The sequence below is a fragment of the Nymphaea colorata genome, chromosome 14 (genome assembly GCF_008831285.2).
Source record: "Nymphaea colorata isolate Beijing-Zhang1983 chromosome 14, ASM883128v2, whole genome shotgun sequence".
Lineage (NCBI taxonomy): Eukaryota > Viridiplantae > Streptophyta > Magnoliopsida > Nymphaeales > Nymphaeaceae > Nymphaea > Nymphaea colorata.
The window spans coordinates 10,558,402-10,581,379 of NC_045151.1; the positions used below are offsets into that span (position 1 = coordinate 10,558,402).

At 40.2% G+C, this 22,978-nt stretch overlaps 1 protein-coding gene across 6 annotated transcripts in view; it reads right to left on the reverse strand.

Annotated features, from left to right (window-relative positions):
• Positions 1-423: 423 nt before the first annotated feature.
• LOC116267447 (OVARIAN TUMOR DOMAIN-containing deubiquitinating enzyme 11-like) overlaps positions 424-22,978 on the reverse strand; it is a 58,654-nt gene continuing 36,099 nt past the window's right edge. For all 6 annotated transcript variants that reach the window (XM_050075307.1, XM_031649173.2, XM_031649172.2 and 3 more), the window contains 6 exons: positions 9,432-9,505; positions 9,261-9,309; positions 4,314-4,398; positions 2,273-2,329; positions 2,118-2,195; positions 424-820 (listed from right to left, as the gene is read on the reverse strand). In XM_050075307.1, the coding sequence (XP_049931264.1) occupies positions 2,152-2,195; positions 2,273-2,329; positions 4,314-4,398; positions 9,261-9,309; positions 9,432-9,505 (309 nt within the window). In that variant the 3' untranslated portion in view covers positions 424-820; positions 2,118-2,151. The remainder of the gene's footprint in view (positions 821-2,117; positions 2,196-2,272; positions 2,330-4,313; positions 4,399-9,260; positions 9,310-9,431; positions 9,506-22,978) is intronic.

Genomic DNA, 22,978 nt, shown 5'->3' on the forward strand with positions numbered 1-22,978 from the left:
ATAAGACTCCAAGAGTGTTGCTGTTTCGTCTACGTTAGTTTATGACCAGACAACATACATCGTACATCCTTATATCTGCAGCTCACTTATTTTGATCACAGCGCATTCACTTCTAGCTAGCTATGCAGGCAATCCATGGTGGTCGCTTACAAACTGAAACCATCAAATTTGCTAGATTCTATGAACAAGTGAGCCAAATTTTTATTAATCTGCTTGGTTTTAGACCCTATTTCGTAATTACAACGGCATGGGTTTGACGATTTAGCAAGTTCAAGATGGACATACCGTCTTCCACATCCCATTTAACCACAAGGTGAAGATAAGGAATCTTTTTGGCCTTGATGAAACCTTAAATTTTCCATCTACTATGATGGTAGGACATTCTCCCAATCAAACACAAAGAAACTAAGAGACAAACCATCGCAAGTTAAAAGACAACTTTATCTCCAGATAATATTCTTAGAACCAATGTCCCCCCTGAGAGATAAGAAACACATGCATTCGGTGTTAAAAATGGAATATACCCCCATTTGGTCTTGAACTCAAACTAAATAGAATGCCGGTATGGTCGACTGTCATGCAAGATACATTCATTCTCCAATTTTATATTACACATTGGCATGATGCACCTTGCCAATCAATAAATTCCTCTAAATATTTACGCATTGATGTGTTGCAAATGCTAAATCTAAGTAGATCAGCCATCACCTCTTCCATCGTGGGACTACTGCATTCCAGAAATAAAGTACATAAAGGCCAGTGAATTGTAGTATCCATGAAATATCACTTTGCAATAGAACAGCGGCTTCCTGCAACTTATCTGTTTCAAAGAGAAAAAAACGTTACAATGGGATGGAGCACAAACTTGCAGCTACATTAACATAGAATTGGAAAATGAAAACAGGTAGAGAATCTGTTGATAGGAAAATGTAGAAATCAGGCCAACAAATTTCTTGTACTTTTTGCAGTCAGACACTACAGTCAGGCCAATTTTTTCCTTTAAAAAAAGAACAAATTACAAAAAGGTGCCCAATGTTCAAAATTTTACATAAACATGCATAACATTTGGACCCCTACATTTCATACTCGATGTTTTCTATTAATTCTCAAACACCTGTTGTTTTTAACTATCATCATGTTAATGGCTAACAAAAAACTACACCACACAACATTTACATTCCTACTCTCTGTCTGGCAAAGGCTCAAAGGAGATCACCGTATTGGGATGTTTTGTGTGTGTGTGTGTGTGAGTGAATCTTTCCCTCTTGTTCGTGACCAGTAAATCACTGACAGAGCTCAAACATAAGCAGAGAAACAAGGAGGATAAGTTGGAAGACAAAAAAATTTGAGGTGAGAAATGTCAGAGGAACCCCATCGATTTGCAAGGGGTTTGACTGATAGTGTGTTATCTGGTTTTGCTTTTGTGATTGATGTTTGGTGGAGTAGTTGGGTGTCCATGCTTTTGGTGCCCTTAACAGCGATGATCAGTCAATCTTTTCAGCCAAAATCATGTGATTCACTAGGACTGTTATCCAAATATCTTTTGGCCTTTGGAGGAAGAAAAAGAATGAGGACCAGAGAAATACGAAGCCCAAAACTAGTTTGTATATCAAGTTGAAACCTCTGTGGTAAATTCATCTTTCCAAAGATGACCGAATGATTTGAGACAGTCCACAAGGTACACCGAAATATGAGAGAGAGAGCGAGAGAGAGAGAGAGAGAGAGAGATCCACAGCCATGGCAGCACCGTTTGATGAATTGTGGGAAGATGTGCCCACCACAACACTGAAACTCCGTTGAAACAGAGTGGAAAACACTGGAGAAATAAATGTGAAAAAGGGGACAAAAAAAGGTAACAAGAAGAAATTAAAATAGAAAGACTAATAACATAATTTGGTTCTACAGCAGCATTTCTGGTTTCCATTTAGTGTTGCCATTGGTGGTCATCATGGAAGTCGCGCTTTGAGGATATATTTTGTTAACCAAACAGCCAATTGTAAACTTGTAAATTTTAGGCATGTATTGGTAAAATGATTAAATTTGATCACCTTTTATAATTTTTTCAAAAATAAGAAACAATAACTATGAATTCTATTTCTTTGGGTTAAAGAGCTGACCAAATGGTCATGTCCCACCACTCGCAGACTTTCCTTAGAACAGCCAGTACTTCTTTCTAGGTACTCGTGTTGGAACATCTGCACATCAATGAAGAATACATCAGAAAATTACGTGGCGGTAATAACTTAAAAAATATAGCAGTTGCAGAAACCACCTCCAACTTCATATAATGAGTTGTAGTGAACTTCACTCCAGAAACTCAACCAAACTTCTGAAAAGCAAATGAACATTTAATCAGATAGTAAATAAACCTGCCACACAGAAAAAATCATTGAGAGGATACAACTTAAGCAACCATCTTTTGGAAACAAGAATAATTTAATTTCATCTGATAAATTGAGTATCCCACTGATCATGGGTTACTTTTCATCTACTTTTAACCATGGCACAAAAGACTTCTACCATTTCAACCTAATCAATCTTCCACTGAACCTAACATCCAGAATGTGACTGCTGATCATGTAACTCAGCTGCCACTTTTTTGCCAGATAATGCTTTTATAGCATGAAACATTTTCAACATTACAACCTAATCAATCTTCACCAAATCTAACTTCCCAGAGTAGGAACTTAATAAACTGACAAGTCGCAGGTCTAAACAAATAAGACTTGATTTGACAATCACAGGTGCGGAAGAAAGAACTAAGAAATAGGTGCATTCAAGTTGACATTTGAAAATAGCACATCTTCCTAGTGACATGAACCTGGACAGATACAGGTCTAGAAAAGATACTACTGCTTTCCCGTTTTCATTTCACCAACAGAACATCAGCATGTCAAACAGCACATAAAATTACATACTTATCATGATTATTGATTCCAAACACTGTCGGGAATATCGATGTTTTCCAAAAAAAAACATGAAAACAACAGGAAGATGAACGAAAATGGAAGAAAGGGGATTTTTTTGTGTGCTTTCCAATCCTTCCAAGAAAAATTTGTTTTAATTGTTTTGAGGTTTCTTTTAACATGTGTTATTAAATACTTTAAATCTAGATCAATATCTTTGCAAGAAAATTAGTAGTCAAATTTTCATATTTTGTTTTAAATTTTTTGAATTTCCAAGCTTTTCCCTCAAAAAACAAACTGAGGTTGAGAGGATTTGCTGATAAAAACCTGAAAATAGTATTTGTGAGAAGGATTTCAACACCAAGATACTATAAAGAAAAGAATTGGATGGTATGTGGCTGGGAAGACAGGGTGGATCTTTGGCTCGGGAGGAAGCAGAAGTTTGTAGACATCCTCCATCAGAAAAGGAAGTGAATGAGGGAAGAAAGCCCATGGGAGGAGTAGTTGATCTGACACTGCTATTTTCAATTCCAATTCCTCTTCCCGTTCTGGTTGAGAAAGGGAGAGGACTCAGACCTGTTAACCCATTTGTGACTCCATGAATAGGATAGGTGCGAAAATACTACCCAGAGTCTTCCATGGAGTGCTGGCCATTCTAAGACCTATGAATGATAGAGAACCAGAATATTGGATTGAAAACTGAAACTAGAAATTATTTTTGTGTCATAGTTTTCTGATCAAGATGAAAAGCATTGCACCACAGTCCATCACAAACTGGACAATAGTAACAATGATGACGATAATGAAATTCAGGACAAAAAGGAAACATTAACGGAGTATATTCTTCCTGTCTTAAAGTGAACATATATGAACATTATGAAATATGAAGTAATATTTTTGTCGTAATATTGACTGTAAGTTGTAACAAAACCCTTCATATTACAGTAACATTCAAAAATGCAAAATTTGCTTATTGGACAGCCCTTTAATATGTCAATCATCTGACTGTCAAAGCTCTATGGAAGTTGACTGGTTGAAGGACTACCTACAATGATAATCAGTCCATGTTTGTGCTGCTCTACAGTAAAGATTTGCAACGTTGGAATCAATAGTTCAATTACAAATTTACAATACTTTTTGTTGTAGTCATCAATAGTGCTATATGTATGTCCTTGGGTCAGTTTAACATACTAGATACTAAATATGTTAAGCACATACCAACAGGGAATTACTATCACAGCATGCAAAAGGCCTAGTAGCACCTCCAGCATATCCATAAGAGTAATTCATGTCTCAGTTAAAAAATATCCTACCTTCCATGCTAACACAATGGTTTATCTAGTGAACTATGAAGATGAAGCAAATATAATTTTGACCGCAACTGCAAGGGATAGAAATATTCATTACCTCGTGAAAAGTTTCCTGACTTCGGAAGGATTTCAACGTAGCAAGTATTCTTAAATGAGGTAAGAAGACATACTTTGGCTTCAAACTGAAAAAATAAGATGCCACAATCATTTAGCTATTTTCAGAAAACAATCTTTTCAACATTTCCAGTTCCCGGAAACCTCAGTAAGTAAATCCCGAATGTTGAGAATGTCAATAGCAAAATATAGTTTGCATTCATACACTAGCAGTGGATGTAATGTTTTACATGCTGACAACCAAATTGCCTGAATTTATTGCATCGTGAGACACTATCCTGATTCAAATCATTTATTATATTCTATGATTTGAACCGCTACAAGAAATTTATCTACACTAGTGGCACACATGGATATCAATTTTATATACAAACTGGGACACCTTGGTTTACATTGTCTATCTTACCGATTAGTGTTTGGTATCCTGCAACTTAGATTATTCACAGAAATCATTAATTCTATTTAATTCAGTAATAACTCTAATATATATATATATATATATATATATATATATATATATATATATATATATATATATATATATATATATATGTCTAAATGCAAGGCCCTTCAGAGTTCAGACAAAGTACCTTCAAGATGAAAATGGTCCTTTGGGATTATTGAAAGCAGAGAGGAAACTAAATTTGACCTTTTCCGTTCTCCAGATTGTGTTTTTGTGGGTAAAATGAAGAGGAGGTGCAATAAGGAACTATAGAAGAAAGTATTCTGCTTCCTTTCTTTAACATGTAGATCATAGATGAAAAAAATCAAAAGAATGGAAAGGTAGATCGACCACAACAACATTCTAAGCCTAAGTCTTATCCATGGCTATCCTCATGATCATCAATTGTTAGCATAATCTCATAAAAATGCACTTCAAGAATGTATTCGACCAAATAAGAAAGGATACAATATGGCCATATGTATATGCTGGATAATAATCACCCTATACCCATAACCTTCTTTCTTTTACTTCACTGGACCACATGCACGAATGCTGCTTGCTATCATCCATAGTTAGGCACTTAACCCTCATGTAACCTTGTAAATTACAAGATAAAGAATTGAGAATATTGAACGTGAGACTGGTTAAATCTACAATATCTTCAGCTGGGAAACAAAGATATATCAGTTCATTATGAAACTACAAAACATATTATCTCTTATATTTTGTTCTCATCACCCTCCAACATAGACTCTATATGTAATGAAGAAACAGAAGGCAATGTGCAGACAGTGAACCTTCTTGTCCTGCTAGCATATTTTGTAACGCTCGTTGTTTTGGGCAGGTCGGGTCGGATCGGAACCCAGACCCGGACCCGAACCCTTGGCGTGAAAGAGCCCGACGCGAGGGCTCTTCTCCCTCGCCTTTCCCTCTTTTCTCTCGTCTATCTCCTGGGTACTCACGGCCAGTGCAGAGAAGAAGAAGACGGAGGTGGTGCAGGCGGTGGCTCGACCGGCAGCGGCGGAGGTGGCAACGGCAGCAGCGGAGGTGGCGACGGCGGCAGCGTGGGTAAGCTCTCCTCTGCTGCCCTTTCTTCTCCCCCTCTCGTTATTTCTGCTGCCTTTCCCGTTTCCTCGTTTTTCCCTTTCGTCTTCTCTCCCTCGCATCTCTCTCTGCCCACGCTCACTCTTTCTCTCGTCTCCTTCCCCTTTCTCATTCACGCTCACCTCACTGCTGGCCTTTTTCCCCTTTGATCGAACCCTCTCCCCTATCAGTCCCCCTCTGTTTTTCTCTCTCTCTCCCTCTACTCGACCTCCCTCTCTGTCCACGCTTCACGCTCTCTCCCCATTTTCTGCTTGTTTTTCTATTTTCTCCAATCGAGCACTCTCTCTCACTGATTTTCACTATTCTATCATTGTTTGATCCGATTTCAGCTTGGGGATTTCTCCTCCCCCTCGTAACAGCGTTTAGAGAAGGCCTTGGTGGTGGCGGCATTGAAGGATTTTAGCCGTTTGGGGACCACTTAGACTCGTGAGGTGGCTGCCGGGAGGATTACAACAGTTTAGACTTTAGACTTTCAAATTGGGGTGAGCAAGGCGGAATTGAACCTATTTTATGATATATTTTTCTTTGGAACGCGTATAATTATTGTTTGAGCATGCTAGAAGGTAGAATTGATAGTTAGGGAAGCATGCAAGCGATTTTGCTTTTGGGGAAAATGTGGGGTTATGATGGAGAAGCGATGATTCATGTGTTTGTTGATCTTTTAAGCATGTTGAGTTGATTTTCGAAGTAATAGGGAAGCATGGTAGCGTTTGTATGGCTGTGGGGAAGATTTAGGACGGTTTTGGTGAGCGTGTAGCACACGTTCTGGTGAATGGGTGCGTCTTGGAGTTAAACAGGGAAAGCGTACGTAAGTTGGTTGTGCCTTTGGGGTTGATGCCTTGATTAAGAAAAAGAAAGTTTGGAAAAAGGCGTTTGTCATAGATGGATTAATGGCTTTGAGTTTTGACTTTTGTTGGCACGGCTAGAAGTTGGGAAGTGGCCTATTAGAGGGCTTGTAGGTCGACACTACCCGTCGACACCCTCTTGAGGCGATGACGCGTGCCTCAAGGATTTTGTTTTGTATTTGTTTGAATTGTTTAGGTATCTAGTAAGAATCTTATCATTTGTTTATGTTTGCAGGTACCCCGGGCACGTCCCGTCGACCTTGAGTTCGAAGCTCGAGGAGTTTTGAAGAGTTTTGTGAGCGCGCCACAGGTATGACGACATTCCAGGCAAATCCCTGCTTGGGGCAAATGTCTCCTAAGATCAAGGGATCCTAGGATTGTGATGTTAATTGATTGACTGCTTTGTGAATGAGTATATGTATGTTGCTTATATGATATGAATGAGTTAGAAAGATTATTAGTCATTTGTTTTGAAAATGCTACGCATTGGCATGTGCATGCTAGAATTGATATCTGTTTAGGACAGATGAGGCGGGGTATCGAGTCGAGTGTCTCCTCGACCCCAATTGTGCATTAGAAAGCATTATAGAATGATAACTGCATAGGACAGCTACGAGCCAACCGCAGATCGAGACTACTCTCTGTGGATTGGCTAAGTTTTTCAAAAAGGTGATTGACGTGATTGATGTGAGGATTGATGTGATGATTGATATGAATGTGTACGTTGTTGCATATGCATTGCCATGGGTAACAATGCAAATGGATGAAATAGAGAGTAGTTGTACCCGTACTGTATGACGGCTAGCAATGACTGTTACTGTATGTATAGACCTCATGTGGAGGCATTGGGAGGTGTAAGTGTACTCGTAGGGTGTATTAACCTCATGTGCTAGCCAGTCATCTTGTGAATGAGTAATGATAATGATAAAAAAGAACACGAAAGGATAAGAGATGAGAGGCCAGTGGGATGTGGCTGTGTGTTTGGGAGACGTCCCGTTCTCGCCACTGGTCTCGCCTGTCAGAGCGTAGGCGGTGCAAGGCCCCAGGGTTCTGTTGTGTGTTGTGCTTGGAGCGTTGGGCTCCCGCCTTCCCAACCTGGGTGTCCTAGGGAAGGCTGAGTATCTCACCTTGGACTTCACACATCCAGGGATGAGTGCTCTACCGCTGCAGCGGGTGAAATGGATCCATACTGTTATGGGCCACCACGGGGGTTGTCTCTCGGCTGTATGCCGCCCGCGGTGTGCACGTGCCTGTGTTGCACCCACAGGAACTGTTAATGCACTAAAGTTAATGAAAATGTAATGTGTTTGATAGAATGCATGTGACTGACGTATATGTGATTGTTATGAATGCAAGTGTTATGTTTAAGCATGCTTCGCATGTGACTGATGTTGTGTTAGTGTGGCCATCAAGTGGCTTTTACGTGTCGTACTCTGACACGACATGACGATAGATGGGTTGATATTTGTTCTTTTATTTGAGCCTTACTTGAGAGGGTTTGACATTTTCCTGGCTTGTTGCCATACTGCGAAGGCTGAGCCTTCAGTTGTTTTCTTTTTCAGGTTTTGGCGGACCCGGGGCAACAGGTTGAGCAGATGGCTTCACTCACGTCCTATTGGGGAGGTTTTGGGATTGTCGTTTGTAGTGCCGGCGCGTCATGTTTTGGTTTTATTGATGTCTTCTTTTTGTTAGGCATCAATGTTATGATTTTGGGGCATTTTGGTCATGCACATAAATGTGAATTTGTATGAAACAAAATGGTTATATAGATGAAAGTTCGCCCCATTGTTTTGAATTGCTTGGCTCATCGTCTTTTTGAATTGTTGGGTAGTCACACCTCGATGCTTTATGTTTAGAAAAAAAAAAAAAAAGGGTTTGTGGGTTAAAAGGTCGGGGTGTGACATATTTGACTAAGTGAAAAAAACCAATGTTACACTGGACTTAGAATCACATGTCCAAGGAATTGAATCCTGTTAACAAAGGTAGTTTACTGTACATTATCCATTCCTTGTATAACAAGATAATTGTTTTGTAGCTTACTTGACATATTTTCCGGTTGGTCTACTTTGTCAAAGAGTACAAACTATAATGGCATATTTGACTTAGTTTTAGGCCAAAGCAGGTCAACAAAATGTACGTTTAAAAACTGCGCTACTTCTGTTAAATGAGGACATCATGATACTGGAAAGTAGTTAAAGTGACAAGTTCTTCACAAAACTACTTCCCCAATCATTAGAGTTGTCTGCTTCGCGCTCAAATCCTAGAGGTCAATAGATATTATAGGTTGTTAGAAGAGACAACGCCAGATACCTTTTGGTAAAAGTCCTTCGCATAATGCATGTAAGTGATCAAACATCGCTCAAAATTACGATGTCATTAGTTATGATGCCCCAAATATCATTCAACGTGCAAATGATGTTCATGTAACCCTATTCATATTGAACATGTCTATAACTTAGTTCTGCAATAACCATAGGTTAATGGTTCTCCAATGACTTATTTAAACAGAAGAGCTAATTCTGCATTGCAATCATACCCGATCTGCAGCTGCTTGCAGGGTAACATGATCTCCCCATTCGCCTGACCTAGACACCAGTAAAATAATGAGCATATAATGAATAAAGAAAAACTACATTAAAAAGTGGACTAGCATACACAGTATTGAAGCTTTTGCAAAGGAAATGATAAGTAAGACTTGTTAACGGACCTTTTCATCATCTTTAGGTAGGGTTTGTATTCCATTGGAACATATCCCTCATACAATTTCTGGTTATGTTTTAGCTGAAAAAAAAGTAAGCACAATACCATCATGAATAAATGCATCGATGAATACTCAAAGAATCTGAAAGAACAATCTCTTAATTCAACAGATACTGAGGAAGAAAAAAGACAAAATGAAAGGAAAGAAAAGTAACCAATATCCTTCAAAAGAGTAACCAACTCAATGAAGTGGCAAATTTTGCTAAAGAAGGATAAATACCTTTAAACTAAAAACAAAAATATGGGCCAAGGAAGTTAACCACCTATATTCAATGAAGCTTACAAATATTTCACTGCATGAAGATAAAAGGTCTCAGATTGTTCTGCAACCACAAAACACTAAGGACAAGAGAAACATGTGGATACATAAATTCCACCATAAAACTTGAAATATAAGGAACATGATTAAAAGGTTTGTGATATAAGTAACTCTTTATCCACCTTTATGTAGAGGCAAGGATCCTAAAATGCAGAGTGATGTATCCTTGAAATAATTTCTCAAGTCGACATTACATTTAAGCATGTACACTGCACTTTCTACATCCACTTCTATTCGGCTATATATATCGGAAATTTGTTAGTCTGCAAAATTTTGGTAGGTTTGCTTTTTGATACTCACAACAAAAATCTTTTTACTACCCATTATGTGATTTGAGTTGTTGAATTTTTCACTCCTTCGAACAAAAATAACTAATCCATGTTTTGTACCAAATAAAATTATGGTGAATATAAGTATCGTGTATTGAATAAAAGACATCTTTTAGCACCTATATATATATATATATATAGGGAGAGCAAGAGTAACAACTCCACACATGACAGACCATGACAACTTTCTCTATATCACACCTTAAATGATCTCTCTTTCCCTCATTTTATATATATATATATATATATATATATAAATATATAAGGGAGTTCTAGCTGCCATCATTGTCGCATGGGTACTGCTGTCAAGGCAGTGTCATCGTACTGGCTAGGTAAGAGACCGGTACTAGTACTGTCTGGGGTACTTGTTGGATACTGGTCAAACAATACCGGATACGGTCAACGTATCCCAGACTGCATCCGTCCGATTTAAGACTCGGTCAAAGTTGACCTAGCCCTTTCTTGTCCAAAATTTAGGGTTTCATTTTTTTTTTTACATCATTTTATTCAGTAAACATATACAGAGTTGTGTTTTCATATCTTATTTAGTAGTTTCTTTTTTAGAATCTATAAATTTTGAATCATGTATTATTTTGTTTATTTGAATTCTTGTATATATATATATATATATATATATATATATCAATTCAAATAACACATGGTACACAAATGTTTGGGTAAACATAAATCTAAAAATTCAAGTTTTTTCCATTTAAAAAGATACAGACCGTCTCGACTATATATCTTCTAGATTTCTGAGTGATTAGTGATCATCTTCTGATGATGTTTGTGTTAAAATATAAATCCTTCACCAGCACGTTGAAGAGGAGTCTCTTAGGATTCCACCTCCTTGTAGAATGTGTTAAAATATTTAATGTCCTTGTAACATGTGAAGAGTCTCCTAGGATTCTATGTTATAGTTAATATCCTTGTTATATGGGAAGTCTCCTAGGATTCTATGTTGTAGTTAATATCCTTGTAATATGTGAAGTCTCTTAGGTTTCTATGATGTAATTAATGTCCTTGGAGCTTGTGAAATCTCCTAGGATTCTACGATTGGAGACTCTTAGAATTCTGAAAATGAGATTATAAATAGAGGCCGTGCAAACCATTTTGGCTACGGCTTCTTCTCCTCAGTTTCTTCTTGTTTTCATTCTCTCTCTCCCTCTCTCTCTCTCTCTCTCTCTATTTTCCTGCGTGAGTGCTGTTTTCGGGTTACAGATATTGGTGCTACATTTCTATCATGGTATCAGAGAGCCAGGTTACGTTATCTCTACCAAACGAAATGCCCAAACAGGTCTGATCTGGTTAGAACTCTTTTCTCATCTTGTCTCTATCCTGAATTTACTTTTCTCTTGCGCAATTCTTGTTCCTTTTTCTTCTTGCTTACCAAGGACACATCTTGTTATATCGTGTCTTCTTTCCCTCTCATCTTCTACCTATATACCATTCCTTTCTGCTGTCATGGAAAACCTTTCGCATTCTGACATGTCCTCAAGTTTTCTTCCTCACCTTATTACCGAAAAACTCAACCATGAGAATTATCTGATCTGGAAAAGGCAAATCATGCCTTTCATAAGAAGTCAAGGCCTCTTTGGACATCTCGATGGTTCAACAAAGGCTCCACCAATATTCGTCTTACAGGAAATAAAAAATGAGGCAGGAGAAGTTATTGCTATTCATGAAGACAACAATCATGAACATGCTATGTGGATGAGACGTGATCAAAGTCTGGTTGCGTATATTTTGTCCACTTTATCTCAACAAGTGTTACTTTCAGTTTCTGATGATTGTACTGCAGAAGAATTATGGGAAACCCTTGCTGATACCTTTACCCAAATATCAGAAGCTCGAATTATGTACTTAAAGAAAGAATTTCAGAATTTGAGCAAAGGTTCAACGTCTATCATGGATTATTTGGGGCGTATTAAGGCCGTCGCAGACCAACTTGCTGCCTCAGGGAATAACATTTCTGATAAGGAAAAGGTGCAGCAAACCTTGAATGGACTTGGGCATGATTATCATGCTTTTATTACAGCTCTTGAGGTCCTTCCTGTTCTGCCTTCCTTCAACGAACTACAAGGTAAACTTCTCCAACATGAAATGAATATGAAAAGAGTCATTGAAAGGACTGATCAAGGGAACTCCCAAAATGTGTTGGCTATGAATGTAAAGTTTGGTAAGAGCCATGGGAACTCCAACCATGGTGGTCGTGGTATTCTACCAACACCACATAACCAAGGTATGTCTCCTTTGGATACTTCAAGAAAAATACCAATTTGTTTTCAGTGCAACAAGAAAGGACACATGAAGGCACAATGTTGGTTTAATCCTCAAAATAAAAACAAAGGGGTAAGACATGATTATAAATAAGGAGGACAAAGTTCTAAATCCACCGCTGAAGATATGCAACAGCTATTGATGGCCGCATTCTCAAAGATGACTATAAAGCAAAATGAGCAGGGAGAATGGTTCTTGGATTCAGGTGCAGCTACCCATGTGACAGGAAATGCAGGTAAATTGACTAACTTATCCCCTCATTACGGTAGAAGTTGCATTATAACAGGTGATGGAAAATCTCATCCTATTACACATATTGGAAATGCACATATTCCATTGTCATCCTCGTCTCTATCACTGTCTAATGTTGTTCTTGCTCCCAATATCAAAAAGAACATCATATCCATTTCTAAACTCATTGATGATACAAGCTCTTCTGTTGAATTCACACCTTCTTCTGTCTATGTCAAGGACCTCCAAACGAAGAAAATGTTCGCTAGAGGGGAGCGTCAAGGGAATATGTACGTCCTCAAGGAATGTCTACCCAAGGATTCATCCACTTTTGATATAGGATTGAAGACATTTTCTCTTTCTCATAATGCGTCATCAGTGCCAAGTTCTTGTCATTTTCAATCAAAAGTAAGGGGCCCTAACCAATTTTTGGAGTCTGATTTGTGGCATAGTCGGCTAGGACACTGTGGTCGACATTTCATTGAAAAACTTGTCACAGATAGTCTCATTCCAAGATCAAGTTTACCTCTTACTTCAAGTGTCAAAAAATGTTCAAGTTGTGGACTTTGTAAGAGTCATGTTTTACCTTTCCATAATATAAATCAAAGGGCTTCCAAACCTTTTGAAACTATTTTTTCTGATGTATGGGGGTCAGCCCCTATTGATTCCATGTCTGGGTCAAGATATTATGTCTTATTCATTGACTCTTACTCACGTTTCACCTGGATTTACTTCATGAAACACAAATCAGAAGTACCTCACATATTTCGAAACTTCTATGCCATGATTCAAACTAAATTTTCATCCAATGTGGTGCATTTTCAATGTGATGGAGGGGGAGAATATTCCTCGCTTGATTTTATTGAATTTCTACGTGAAAAATGGATAACTAGACAAATTTCCTGCCCTTACACACCACAACAAAATGGTGTAGTTGAGCGGAAACATCGACATATAGTTGAAAGTGCCATGAGCATGATGCATGATACTAATGTGCCCATTTCCTTGTGGACTGAAGCCTTCCATACTGCTGTATACATAATAAATTGTTTGCCTATGACACTCTTGATGTCTAAATCGCCATATTTTACACTCTTAGACAAACAACCTGAATACAAGAACTTGAAGGTTTTTGGTTGTGTATGCTATGTTCACGTTGATGCTGCCTTGAGGAACAAGTTTCAAGACAAAGCTATTCAATGTAGATTCGTTGGATATGCTGATGAATATAAAGATTTTCGATGTTATGATCCAACAACTAAACGTATCAAAACTTCAAGAAATGTCATTTTTGATGAACATAGTTTTGATAATACAAATGAAATGCCTATGACCATTGAATCTTATGATCCCTGGACCAGTACACAATTATTCAATGCAGATGTGCCTCAAAGTGAAGATTCAGAGAGAGCAATACAACCGTCGGATATGGCTCAAAGTGAAAATCAAGAAGATCCAACACAGTCATCAAGTCATCACGAAAACAATAATGAACAGAGCAACGATGCACATCGGTATTCGGGTCTTATCTACAGTCGACGACTAAGGGACAGAGATGCTCACAGTGAAGAAGACAACATGCCCCACCTTAGAAGATCCCAACGCATTCGTCATCCCATTCACAGGTGGGTTAGCTATGATTCTTTATCACTTGATTTTCAGTTATTCATGGCAAAAGTTGGCAAGGAGGAAGAACCTACTTCATTTGATCAAGCATCAAAATCACATCATTGGAGAAAGGCTATGAAAGAAGAAATGGATGCCTTGCATGAATGTGGAACATGGGAGATCGTTCCGAGGCCACACGAAAAGAACGTAGTGGGCTCCAAATGGGTATACAAAATTAAATACAAACCTGACGGCAGCATAGAAAGACACAAAGCAAGGTTAGTAGCAAAAGGGTTTACACAACAATATGGAGAAGATTATGATGAGACATTCAGCCCTGTGATCAAAATGGGAACAATTCGCGTGATTATATCATTGGCAGTTGAATATGGATGGAGACTACATCAAATGGACGTGAAGAATGCTTTTCTTCATGGTGATTTAAGGGAGGAAATATATATGGAACAACCTCCAGGATACACGAAAGGAGACTCTCATGCATGGGTTTGCAAACTAAAAAAATCTATTTATGGACTTAAACAGGCCTCACGTTCGTGGTTTGACAGTTTCTCTTGCAAGATTCAAGAATGTGGTTTTCGGAGATGTCCTCTAGATCACTCTCTTTTCATTTATCGAAAGGAAAACATATTTACTTTACTTCTTATATATGTTGATGATATTGTTATCACAGGCAATTCAGAAAAACACATAGAAGAAGCTAAAGTTTTGATGATGCAAAACTTCAAAATGAAAGAGCTTGGTGATTTACGATTCTTTCTTGGAGTGGAGATTGATAGGCACAATAATCGCCTCACATTGACACAACAGAAATACACGTTGGATCTGTTGAAAAAGTAGGTATGTCTGATTGTAAGCCTGTCGGAACTCCTAGTGTTCTAAATCAAAGACTAAGTGCTCAAGATAGGGAGTTATATGAAGATCCTACGCAATATCGAAGTATTGTTGGGGCACTTCAATATCTTACATTTACTAGACCAGATATTATATATGCTGTGAATCAAGTATCCCAATTTATGCATGCACCTAGAGATACTCACATGGATGCTGTCAAAAGAATATTAAGATATCTTAAAGGGACAGCAGGAGATGGCTTAGTTTATGGTAAGAGTGAAAATATAACTACTGGACATCAACTTATGACATTCACAGATGCAGATTGGGCTGGAGATCCCGATCAAAGAAAGTCCATTTCTGGTTTTTGTATTTTCATTGGACGTAATCTTGTGTCTTGGAGTTGTCGAAAGCAAAAGGCAGTAGCAAGATCCAGCACTGAAGCTGAATACAGATGCATGGCTGCAGGTACTGCTGAAGTTACATGGGTTAGACATTTGCTAGAAGACATTGGAGAAAAGATTAAAACATCAATGTTAATGTGCGATAATCAAAGCGCTATTAACATTGCCTTTAATCCCGTACAACATGGTCGAACAAAGCACATTGAGATTGATCAACACTTTGTTAGACAAAAGGTGGAAGACAAGGAAATTCAGCCTATTTATGTTCGTACAGATGAACAAGTTGCAGACTTATTTACAAAAGGATTAACAAAGGAACGATTCTGGTTTCTAAAAGGCAAGTTGTACATGGTGCAAAACCATGCACAACTTGAGGGAGGGTGTTAAAATATAAATCCTTCACCAGCACGTTGAAGAGGAGTCTCTTAGGATTCCACCTCCTTGTAGAATGTGTTAAAATATTTAATGTCCTTGTAACATGTGAAGAGTCTCCTAGGATTCTATGTTATAGTTAATATCCTTGTTATATGGGAAGTCTCCTAGGATTCTATGTTGTAGTTAATATCCTTGTAATATGTGAAGTCTCTTAGGTTTCTATGATGTAATTAATGTCCTTGGAGCTTGTGAAATCTCCTAGGATTCTACGATTGGAGACTCTTAGAATTCTGAAAATGAGATTATAAATAGAGGCCGTGCAAACCATTTTGGCTACGGCTTCTTCTCCTCAGTTTCTTCTTGTTTTCATTCTCTCTCTCCCTCTCTCTCTCTCTCTCTCTCTCTCTCTCTATTTTCCTGCGTGAGTGCTGTTTTCGGGTTACAGATATTGGTGCTACATTTCTATCAGTTTGTTAACGTTTTTCATAGGTAATGAAACTAATGAACTCTTGTCAATGCCTATTTTTGTAGTGCATGGCATCTCTGGGAATAGATGTTGAGGCTTGTCTTCGACGAATTTCTCAATGTTCCATTCAAAACCAGCTGGTTCTTCTAAACTATAGGCTTTTGGTTTAGTGAATTTTATACCTTGTGATGCAACTACATCAACAATACATCAATTGTTCCTTGAATGTTCAAGACTTCAAGTTATATTTTACTTGATCACTGTTGCTTAGTCTTCCTGTGACAGCAAGAGAGACTAAAAGGTTATCACATTCTATCGCATCTTTGTATCTTCTTGTTTGGATACCTATACAAAGGTGTTTGTAAAAATCGTGAATACTCATTGTTGATAGATTGTGGGTTTCGGGTCCGGATCCATACCCGACCCGCCTTGTAGCCCGTTTTGGGCTCTACTTAAGTCATGTAACCCTAATCCTTAAGTGTCAATGATAATCTTAAGAGAGAGAGAGTCTGGCTGCTAGTGGGCACCAACTCCTCCTCATTCGTGGTTTTTTCTCCCTCGTGTTGAGAGTTTTCCACGTTACATCGTGATCATTGTTTCTCTTCGTCTTCTTCTTGTTCGTATTTCTACATGGTATCAGAGCCGTGAAGTTCCGGCGTTTCTGGTTTGTCTTTTGCCCGTGTTGGAGGAGGATTCGCCCGGCACTGTTCATTGACTCGCCCGGCACTGTTCATCGTCTCGCCCGGCACTGTTCATCGCTTGTGCCCGACGCCCAACGCCCGTGCCCGACGTCCGACGCCCGTGCCCGACGTCCGTGCCCGACGCCTGAGCTTCGTCTGTCGCCCCGCCGCCGTCTCCGCCCAGCGCCGCCCTGATCAGCGCCGCTCAGGATTCCGCCTAGCGACGACCAGCCCAGCGACGCCCTGATCAGCGTCGTTCCTGTTCAGTCGCTTCCGCCCAGCGTCGGCCTGCCCAGCGACGCTCTGTCCAGCGGCGTTCCTCTCTGTCATCCGACGCATCGCCCACCGCCGTGTCTTTTTCCGGCGGTCTGCTTCCGCCGGTGCGCCGCTCTGCCTGGTTCCGGCGGTCTGTTTCCGCCCAGCGCCGCGCCGTTCTGCTTCGTTTTTTTTCTCCGGCGCTGCCTCTCTGTTGCTGTCTCTTCTGTCGGTGAGGTTTAGGCGTTCTCCGTTTTGTCCGTTGCCTGCTCTCTGCCCCCTTTTTTGGTGTTGTATTGTGCTGTTGCTCCCTGCTGCCCTTGCTGCCTACTGGGCTTCACCCGTAGCTAAACTGGTCTGTGATTATGGCAGCCTCTTCCTCGTCAACCGTCAACACCAATCCCACTGAAATAGGGGCTTTTAGAACTGAGAATGTTCCCATGCAGGTCATCACTCTTCGCCTCACCAAGGATAATTATTTCTCGTGGTCGCCTGCTATGACCATGGGGATTGCTGGCCGTGGTCGCATGGCCTATATTGATGGGAGCAACCCCGAACCAGCAAGAACAAGTGATGTGTGGCATACTTGGTTTCTTGAGGATAATCAAGTGAAAACTTGGATTGTCAATTCCGTTTCCGCCGATATTCAGCCCCTTATCCTTCGGAAGAAGACTGCTAGAGACATGTGGGTGGTCCTCGAGCAAATGTATGGCCAAAAGAAGACCGCAATTCGTACTTACCAAGTAATGAAGACAGTCTATGGCATTCGACAAGGGACCTCGTCTGTCGCAGAGTACTATGGGGCTTTGAAAGCCAAGTGGGAAGAGCTTGACTATCATTTTGATATTCCTTGGCATTGTCCCCATGATCAGGCGCTCTATGTTGCTCATGAATGGGAAAACAGGGTGTTCCTATTTTTAGCAGGTTTAAATGATGAGTTTGAAGGTGTTCGAAGCCAGATTTTGAATTCAGGGGAGGTGTCCAGTATTGAAGATGTGTACTCCTGTGTTGAAGCGGAAGAACAGAGAAGGCTTGTTACAAAAGAAGGGAAGAGGGAACTTGTGCCCTATAACGAGAGATCTGCTCTCGTGAGTCGTGGTCCTGGCGGCCCATCTAGGTCTCTTCGCCGGTGCACTCACTGCAAGAAGACAGGTCACACTGTGGATTATTGCTGGGATCTTCATCCAGAAAAGAAAGGGAACAGAGGGAGATCTTTGACTGGGAGAACGCCTGTGTCTGAGGTGCAAGCCTCTAGTGGAGAAAAAGTCTCTATTTCTGCTGACCAGCTTCGTGAACTAAGGGCTTATTTGGACAGGCTCGATGTCAACAAGACTGAGACCTCAGAGGGAACTACAGCTAATCATGCTCTTGCAGTTATTGGCAATCAAGGTAACTCTTCTGTGGGGGAATGGATTGTCGATAGTGGTGCTACTCATCACATGACAGGTAATCCAAAATTGTTTCATGAGTATAAGTTGTCCTCGGGAAGGGAACGTGTTTCTCTTGCAGATGGTTCCTCTACCTGTGTGGCAGGCGAAGGCACTCTGTCCTTGTTGGACAAATTTCATGTGCAGGGCGCTTTACATGTTCCCCAGTTTCCTTTAAATCTCTTATCCGTCAGTAGACTTACTAAAGAATTGAATTGTGAACTTATATTCTCTGCCGATCGTTGTGTTTTGCAGGACTTGGTGACAGGGAAGAGGATTGGGATTGGTTTAGCTTCTGATGGATTATATCGTCTTCTCATACGTGTGGCTACTGCTCTGTTGACAGCGATCCGCAAGACAGATAAGAGAAGAGAAGATTGTCTTCAGTCTTTTATGTACTGGCATGAACGTTTTGGGCATTTACCTTTTGGGATTTTGAAACATTTGTTTCCAGACTTGTGTTTCTCCTTTGATGTGTCTTCCATTTCTTGTGATGTTTGTCAGTTTGCCAAACATGTGAGGGCTTCGTACCCTCCTTCTTCTAGTTGTGCTAATGAAGCTTTTTCCCTGATTCACTCTGATGTATGGGGACCTTCGGGCATTCATACCCGTCAAGGTTTCCAGTATTTTATCACTTTCATTGATGATTTCTCTCGTGCTACATTTATATACTTGTTAAAAGACCGCAGCGAGGTTCCTCGAATCATCGAGACATTTATTCTTCTTGTGCATACCCAGTATGGTGCGAATGTTAAAACTTTCAGGTCCGATAATGCCCGTGAGTACATGTGTCGGCCTGTTGAGGAGTTTCTTAGACAACGGGGGATTGTTCACGAGACATCCTGTAGTTACACCCCCCCTCAAAATGGGGTAGCTGAAAGGAAAAATCGTCAACTTCTTAATGTCACCAGGGCTCTTTTGTTTCAGAGAAATCTTCCTAAACACTATTGGGGTGATGCAGTTCTTACTAGTGCCTATCTTATTAACCGCATGCCCAGTCGTGTTTTGAATGGTAGGACTCCCCACTCGTTGCTTCCTGGCAGTCGTCCACCATTTCCTCTTCCTCCTCGTGTTTTTGGTTGTGTATGTTTTATCCATGATCACGGTCCAAATGTCAAGAAACTTGATCCTAGGTCTATCAAAGGTGTCTTTGTTGGATACTCCCCTACGTAAAAATGATACAAATGTATTGATCCTATTACTGGTCGAGCTTATGTTACGAGGGATGTTACCTTCTTGGAACATGCCTCTTACTTTGGTGCGAATCCTCTTCAGGGGGAGCAGTCTGTGGGCAGGGAAGAGTATTCTCAGAGACAGGAACTTCAGTTTATAGATTTCTTGGACTACAAGAAAGCAGACGTGACTGTTGATGTGCCTGAGAAGGAGGAACGGGGTGACAATAGCATTGAGAAAGAAGGCCCTCAGTTGTTTGGACAGTTCTACTCTAGACGAGGTACTCGGACAGAGGTGATGACTTGTGATGCTAGATCTACTTCCAATCCCAATGCCACTCCTTCCCTGGATGAACCAAGTCCTACCAAGGAGACCGTGGAGACTCATGATGAGGTTGAAAAGAAGAATGACGATCTTCCCATTGCCCTGAGAAAGGGTGTCAAGTCATGTACTCAACACCCCATTGGTAATTTTGTTTCTTATTCCAGACTTGGGAAAGATTACAAGTGCTTTGTTTCTACTCTCTCTTTGGCTGTGATTCCCAAGACTGTCGCTGAAGCTCAAAGTGACTCCAAGTGGGCTGATGCAATGAAAGAAGAAATAGATGCCCTAAGAAGAAACTTGACATGGGAAGTGGTGAAGATTCCTGAAGCCGCTCACCTAGTTGGATCCAAATGGGTGTATACCATCAAGTACAAACCAGATGGGAGTGTTGAAAGATATAAAGCTCGACTTGTGGCCAAGGGGTTTAGCCAGAAATATGGAATTGATTACTTGGAAACCATTGCTCCTGTTGCGAAAATGAAGACTGTGAGGGTGGTTATATCCCTAACTGTGATGAAGGAGTGGAAGATGTATCAACTGGATGTTAAGAATGCATTCCTCAATGGTGACCTCGAAGAAGAAGTATATATGCATATGCCTCCAGGATATGAAGAACCAGAAAAATGTTGTAAGCTGAAAAAGGCCTTATATGGCCTTAAGCAATCGCCCAGAGCGTGGTTCGAACGACTGAGAAGAGTGATGATACGTCATGGATACAAACAAGGAAATGGAGATCACACTCTGTTTGTGAAGAAGAAGGAGAGCAGGGTTACTCTCCTGCTCGTCTACGTAGGTGACATGATTGTTATTGGAGATGATGAGGAGGAGATTATCAAGCTAAAAGGGTTACTGGCTACAGAATTCGACCTCAAAGATCTTGGCAAGCTAAGGTATTTTCTTAGTATGGAGGTTGCTAGGTCTAGTACTGGTCTTGTACTAAACCAAAGGAAATATACATTAGATCTGCTGGAAGAAACTGGTAAATTGGGATGTAGACCTACTCCTACCCCTTTTGACACTGGGCACAAGTTGAGTCTTAGAGATGGAGAGCCTCTCTGTGAAGAAGACAAGGGAAGATATCAACGTTTGGTTGGGAAGCTAATTTATCTTACCCTCACGAGACCTGATATCACCTTTGCGGTGAATGTTTTGAGCCAATTCATGCATGCGCCAACCGATGCACATCTGAAGGCTGTGGACAGAGTGCTATGCTACCTGAAGAAAAATCCTGGTAAGGGACTCCTGTATGTGAAACAAGAGACTGTGGAAATCGAGGGCTATTCTGATGCGGATTGGGCAGGTTGTGGTGATACCAGACGATCCACTACAGGGTACTGTGTCTACTTAGGAGGAAACCTTGTTGTATGGAGGAGCAAGAGACAGGATGTTTGCTCTAGATCCAGTGCAGAGGCAGAATATAGGGCAGTTGCTATGGGAGTGTCAGAGTTATTATGGTTGAAGATATTGTTGACTGACATTGGAATAGAGATTGAAGGACCTATGAAGATGTACTGTGATAATAAGTCTGCAATCAACTTAGCCAACAATCCTGTTCTTCACGACAGAACAAAACATGTTGAAATTGATCGTCACTTCATTCGGGAAAGGATTAATGCGAAAGAGTTGATCTTACCTTACATGAAGTCTGAAGACCAAACTGCTGATGTTCTGACGAAAGCTCTTCCTTCAGCTTCATTTGAGAGGAATGTATCCAAGTTGGGCATGTTTGATATGTATGCCCAACTTGAGGGGGAGTGTTGATAGATTGTGTGTTTTGGGTCCGGATCCATACCCGACCCGCCTTGTAGCCCGTTTTGGGCTCTACTTAAGTCATGTAACCCTAATCCTTAAGTGTTAATGATAATCTTAAGAGAGAGAGAGTCTGGCTGCTACTGGGCACCAACTCCTCCTCATTCGTGGTTTTTTCTCCCTCGTGTTGAGGGTTTTGCACGTTACATCGTGATCATTGTTTCTCTTCGTCTTCTTCTTGTTCGTATTTCTACACTCATATAAGTATGCAGTGTTTAATATATCATTTCTGCCCCGCTATTTAGGTCGATTTCCATCACTCCTAAATTTGTTTTGCAGCTTTTTGAAAACATTCGTCAAGTACCATGATAAAACACTTAGTACCAATATTCCTCTAATGGAGGGGTCTGATTTTTACAACGATTAATCCTATGTGAATAAGATTATACCCTTGGGTGCTTCTCTGTGGTATTTTTCTGTTTTTATCTTTTTCTTTTTGTTTTCTTGAGGATTCTACTGTACATTCCCCTTGCCTATAGCCCAATTCTTGGTTTAGACCTACTAATTGTGTTACGAGTACTTCTTCCCTCACAGCATCTTTGCTTAAGGGGTACTTTTTCTCCTTTTAGCACTTCAGTTTTCGACAAAAAGCACAAACTAATAACGAGGTACAGTAAGGCGAGCTGGTAGCAAAAAGATATATGCAGTTCATAATAACAAAAAGTAAAGAGAAAAAGAACAGAAAATCTTATAAAGAAGAGCTTAAGCAACTCCTTTATTTGTATTGCAAAGTATACATTCTTCATAATACATCCTCCCTTATGAAGAGGGGGGTTTCGACTTGGCCAAAGGCTTTTCCCATCAGGGATGGACAGGGACTAGGTGAGAGTTTCCTCTCTTACAATTTTGAAAATGAAAAGGTGGAAAACAAAAAGGGTAAGCAGATTGCTTAGGAATAGAGGTCTCCAGTCTAAGGTTTCTCCTTCGATGATTTGATGCCTCAGTCTTCTGATGAAGTTTGT